Source organism: Corvus moneduloides, chromosome Z (assembly GCF_009650955.1).
Source record: "Corvus moneduloides isolate bCorMon1 chromosome Z, bCorMon1.pri, whole genome shotgun sequence".
Classification (NCBI taxonomy): domain Eukaryota; kingdom Metazoa; phylum Chordata; class Aves; order Passeriformes; family Corvidae; genus Corvus; species Corvus moneduloides.
The window spans coordinates 60,853,879-60,859,878 of record NC_045511.1 but is presented as its reverse complement, the minus strand read 5'-3'; the positions used below and the strand labels follow the sequence as shown (position 1 = coordinate 60,859,878).

At 37.2% G+C, this 6,000-nt stretch overlaps 1 protein-coding gene across 19 annotated transcripts in view; it reads right to left on the bottom strand.

Annotated features, from left to right (window-relative positions):
* Positions 1–3,606: 3,606 nt before the first annotated feature.
* Positions 3,607–6,000, bottom strand: part of MPDZ (multiple PDZ domain crumbs cell polarity complex component) — a 95,456-nt gene continuing 93,062 nt past the window's right edge. For all 19 annotated transcript variants that reach the window (XM_032095196.1, XM_032095195.1, XM_032095198.1 and 16 more), the window contains one exon: positions 3,607–5,785. In XM_032095196.1, coding sequence (XP_031951087.1) covers positions 5,639–5,785 — 147 coding nt within the window. In that variant the 3' untranslated portion in view covers positions 3,607–5,638. The remainder of the gene's footprint in view (positions 5,786–6,000) is intronic.

Sequence of the window (6,000 nt, the reverse complement as noted above, 5' to 3'; positions counted from 1 at the left end):
AAACCTACAGTTGTTCTCCCAAAACGCTGCTGGACCTTAGTTTTCAATTGAAGCGTGAGTTGCAAGAGAAATAGTGGAGCCTAGACCTTCTCTTCACACTAACTTTTCCAGGACATGACAATTGAACTAGTGTACCATCCAGATGCATGCAAAAAGAAGCTGCAGATGCAGCGGGTATTGTCTTGGTGCTTAAGATCACCCTGAAACAACACTGATTTTCTACGCTAACTGTGTCACTTGTCCTACTTAAATCTCCAGCTACCAAAACTGAAGTCTCCAGCCCAGACACTAGGTTTGGAGTTACTTGGATTCCCCAAGAGAATTCTAATATTAACATTTTCCTTCACTACCAATGTGTGTATATATTCATCTAAAGCAAGAAAAATCATATCTATGAAACACTGTATTTTTTTTACATTTCAAGAGTATGAGGAGAACACCTTATTAGCCCTCTAATAAGGCATTATTCTTCTCATACTCTTGAAATTCCTTCCTTCAGAGGAACTCTACACTTGTGAAAGAAAGTAAAATCTGGGAAAAAGAGCTAGTGTGAACTTACTAAAAACAAACAAAACAAAACAAAACAAAGACAAAAATATGAGTACTTGCACTTTTACCCTTCTTCTGGTCTTGGTGACAGTAACAAAGGCTAATGCTTTTCCCATATGATCATCTTTTATTATCACCTGTCCTCAGTGGTTTCTGTCACAAACAGGAATTCCAGTGAACATCTGCTACCTTAACCACCAGGATTGTGTTGAGATCTCTCTATCTAAAACTCATCCACAATACTGTCTTTCTACGTCCAACAGACATATTCACATTTAACAATGAGTAATGAATATATTTTTTTCAGTCAAAACAAACTGTATATGTTTTTGACAGTTTCAGATAAATATTCTCCCAAAAGAGAGTACAACTTATTACCTACTAATTACCCAAAATGCTGCTCCTGCTGCTTTCTGTAAAATTCCAAATAATGTGAAAACTTCAAGTGTTGGACACAGTGGCTTTGGCATCCCTGTCATGAGGAGGTACTTGAAAGTTATAGCCTGAAAAAATCTTTCATGTGCCTCAGCCTAAATACTTGTGTGAGGTGCTCAAACAAGAAACTTCTTTATCTCTAACTGGTGTGCAGTAGTGGAAATCTGATAACATATCTTTTAAATGTACCCCATGGCCTCAGTCCTCTGAGTCCTAGTATCATGCCCTCTTCTGTGGCTATGGTCAGTGAGAAGCATGAACAAAACACTATGAAAACACACCAAAATGACACTGCTGTTGAACAGTGCTGAGAGACCCAAAAGGGCACCTGACATCCCACAGAAATACTCAAGAAGAACATTCACTCTCTTTTAGATATAATGTCTACCTTGGTAAGTCAAAGCACACTCTTAATTAAACTGAATTCACTTAACAAAGTGTAGTCTTAACTAATAAAATGCCAAAGGCTGAAATACCAGAAAATACTAACAAGTGTTAAATTCAAAACCTCCCCTCTCAGACAAAAACCTTTCTCTTGTCTGCCCATGGACAAACTGGACATATAACTGCAAGCATTTAAAAAAATCCAACACAGTACTTGCAGCCACAAAAACAGGTAAGTTGTTTTTGTGCGTGATTCAAACACTCCTTTGACGTAATAAAAAAAGTTATGTATTTAAACTACCTATATGAAGATCAAAAACAATGGACTGACTACAAAGTAGTCTGAAGAGAAATAGTAAGTGAAAACCTGTTTACCTCACTTTCACAAACCAACTTGCTGCTGCAACTTATCAAAAAAAATCTCCAGTTGAAAATTAACAATTTAACTTGGAAAATTCTGTTATTTTCAGCTCAGATATATGCAGCTTTTAGAATTTGAAATAAGAGAACCAGCATCTACATTTTTTCTACCCATTTCAAATGAAAATTTTACCTGGGAGTAGAAAGCTTAGGAAGATTTTATGACAGGAGAAGAAAAACATAGCAAAAAATCTACTTACTCAATCTACTTAGGCATCATTTTCCATTAGGTGTATTCTTCTCAGGTGCTTGAGTTCAATCTTCTCACCTATCATTGTTACCACTTCCATGAAAACAGATGGCAAAACTTCACAAGTTAATGCATCACCCTGCACTGGCTATGAACTAAAATACATTATATGAATGATCTACATGTCTGTTGAGGAACATGCATGACGACCTGTTCAAAAAAAAGAAGAAAAATCCACACTACAGGTGTCAAATACACTAAAGATAATACTGTTTACTATTAAAACTGTTTACAGTTTTAATAACATTTGTAAAGAAAGTGAAAACTTTATGATTAGTAGCTTCAATTGGAGCTTGAAACTGAAGTGCCCTCTACACAGGAATATTTTAAATGCTTCGAACTATTTGTTTTTAAAAAGCAAGAAAAAGTGTGTGCAGAAATCTAACAGATGTCCCTTTCCAATGTCACTCCCACTTTGAGATAAGGCTTTGTTTGCAAAACACTATTAAAAGTACTAAGTTCTTCCACATTACTTGCAAGTCTCTATCAGCAAAACAAAACATCTTCTTGACACTTACAACAAAGATGACACTTTTTTCTTCATCCAGGTCTATAGAGTATACAGCTTCTTTTTTTTTTTTCTTAAAAAAAGAGACTGAATAGAGTGAAGGAAAAGGGATCAGCAACAGCTATTAAATTCCAACCCTTCTCCAGGCTGAGAATTAACAATACTACTGCTTCCATAAAGCCAACCCAGAAATAAAATCCAACAGAGGAACGAACAGAAAAGCATCCATGCCAACAATACCTGCTCACTGTCAAGAAGTGAAATATGTGTATTCTTACGAATCAGCTGTCCTTTGTCCAGACCCATGCTTTCAGGAAGTGACAGTCCATTTCATTAATACCACTCTAAAATTAAAGACCTTTACATTAACACCACTCTGATTACCCTTCAGCCATGAATGAAGAATAGCTGAGAGTTAAGCAAAGTTAAAAGAAAGGGCTGGATATCTGACCAGACAATGCGATGGAGCCTTTAAGATGCCAGATCCTTCCAAACCTGTAACACAGTCACATAGAAAAAATGTAACAAAAACCATAAAACTGGGTAGAACTGGGCCACAGTACTAAGCACCTTACAGGACCAACCCCTTTGACTGGAAAGTTGCGTTGAATACCAAATGATAACAAAAACCAAACATCCTAAACCTGCAAAGTTTATTACTACGTGGTCCAGTGCATGGCAGCCACTAAGCAGTGGTCATGCAACAGTTTCCTGGCATGGGGCTTGGGGGAGAGCCTGTTCTCTGAGTCCCAAGCTCCATGGCTCACTATTTTTCTCTCTCATGGCAAGTCCCATGTCTGAATGAATGCTTTTTTAACAATGATTAATGCCCTCTGTTACAAAAAAAGCAAGACAGCTTCCTAGTTTCATGAATTTGCTAGGAGTTGACAAGTGAAGATAAAATCTTAAAAAAAAAAAAAAAAAATTTAGCAGATGCTTTAAGGTTCACATAAAGAGAATTGCCTTTTTAAAACTATTAAATTGTTTTGAATTAATCTTTTGCAACAGAATGAATAATGCAAGTGAGCTATTGTAAAGCAACCAGTAAAACACGCAGAACTTTACTTCATCATGACAGTTTGGAATTTATTAATTTAAATCCTCCATTGTGACACAAGAGCAGTAACAAAATAGCTGTACACTACTTCTGTTACAAATATAGATACTATTTAAAGTGACTTTACATACTCTAATGTAGGCATTTCTCACTCTATGCAAGGAATAAGTATAAAAGCAATTCAATAACAGCAGCAACCAGTAACTGTAGCATCTGGTTTATTGCATCTTAGCCTACCACAGTGTAACAGTTAAAAAGACAAAGGGAGTGGGGTTTTTTTGTTAATTCACTAACACCTAGCTATCAATTTGTTAATACTACTTGACAGACACTCCTAATACTGTTTTTGTGACCCACTAAAATGAATGCTAATCTTTTGTATTATCCCCTAATAATGGCCTGACCATTGCCTGCGTTTTCAGCTTATATTTCTCTTAAGTGATAATTGAGATGGTGGCCTTCTGGCTAAAACTCCATTTTTGCTAATTAACACAAAGCATCATGCTGCTAAATAGAATACTAGTTAGCCTGGTATCTTCCTCTCTCAAAAGACTCAGCTGAATTTTTCTGCAGGAAAAGAAATCATGGGAAAAGCATGCTTTATCTGCCAGATTCCTAAGAGCACGGCAGGCAAAGGCAGGCAGGTTACAATCAGCTAAGTGTTTCATTGAGTGCAGTTTTTAGATAAAGTTTTAGTGATGAGAAAGTTATGCATTTATTGACCATGCTGCTGATCAAAGAACAGCAGCATGGTTGCATTGTACTTACTAGACACTTTTATCTGTGCCTCTAAAATTAATATCCCCAAAATAATTGTTGTAGCTGTAAAATCTCCTCTTCTGCTCATTACTGATGCAAACCTCCACTGCTGTCTTACTACTCACCTCCACTGTGAGGAATTTTAAGGTCTTTACCCATCCTCAACCCATTACTCAGTTCAAGGAGGACTCTACCTCTGCAGCTACTGATAATGGCAGCAACACCATAACATCAGCTTCTTCCACACTGGCAATAGCCAGACATCTGCTGGCAGCTAGGCAGACCTGCTCTGAGCAGTTTGTTCCCGGCTCTGATTCAAGCAGCTTGCAGAAATGTCTGTGCTGAGCCTCTAGGTAGTCTTGTATGTTGGAAGAGGACAACCTTTGCTTACAGACACTTCATATTAGGAAGGTTGTTTCCACCCATATAGACTATAAAATATTACTATTAAATAGTCTAGTTCTTCTAATACTAAAGTTGCTGGGCATTCTTATTCATCAGGAATAGTTTCCACTAGCAATGGATTTTTCAGCCCTGAGCACAAGTCCCACAAAACCCACAAACAAAAACGAACAAACAAAAACCAAAACCACCATCACCACCACCACCCCCCTCCCCGAAATCATCAAACTCTCAAACCTAAGCCAAAATAAAACAGTTTTCTTTTTTTTCAGATACACCATGACTTAAAAAATTTAAACACACAGACAAGCAAAATAACCCACCCAAGTCACCAAACTGCTGGAGCATTGAGAAATAATACGGCTTGGGTTGAAAGGGACCTTAAAACTCATCTAATTAAAAAAGAAATCTAGTCTATCAACCATCTGCCTCCAGATTACATACTTTTCCTCTTACATCCCAAATCTCTGTTTTATTAATATTTTCTTTATTAATATTTTCTTATTCCTGTTTTCTGACTACTGCTACCCATGCAACCCCCTTACTGACTTGGTGAATTTATCATTTTTCCAACATACCCAAAGTAATTTCAGTTTTGTTCTGCGGTTATCAATGAAAACTTTTTCCTGGTGACTTACTAATAGGAAAAATATCCAGGTGTTTCCATAGTTAACGTCATCCCAGTGCTTTGACAGGAAGAGAAGTAGTTCTAAAGCATACAAAAATATGGTTAAATGTTGCTTTTCTTCAGTGTTGTAACACAGTCCTGTGAAGCTGAAAGAGCAAGAAGACTACACAAAACATTGCCATTCTCTTTACTATGTGGAAACTAAATAATATTGTCTTATTGACCCTAACTCATCAGGCAGCCAGCTCACGACAATACAGTCAAAGTGACTGTTCCTTTTGTCCTTTTCAGAATAGCAACTGCTTCCTCATGGGTCACCCCTTCTAAACTCTGCCCATTCACAGCAATGATTTGATCCCCCCTCTTGAGGCGTCCATCTTCTGCTGCTGCACCCTGGAATAATAAAACAAGTAACTGCAGACTCACGCATTTCTTTTTCTTCCTGACACATAGTCCTTAAAAGAAAACCCCTTACAACACTTTTGATTTTCACTAATACAAGCAGAGCCAATTGTTGTAAAGACCACTAATGCTGCAGTATGCCCTGCCCTGTCTAATTTCCACATCTAGAAATTGGAACCATATGATTGCTTTGTTCCCTTAACCCC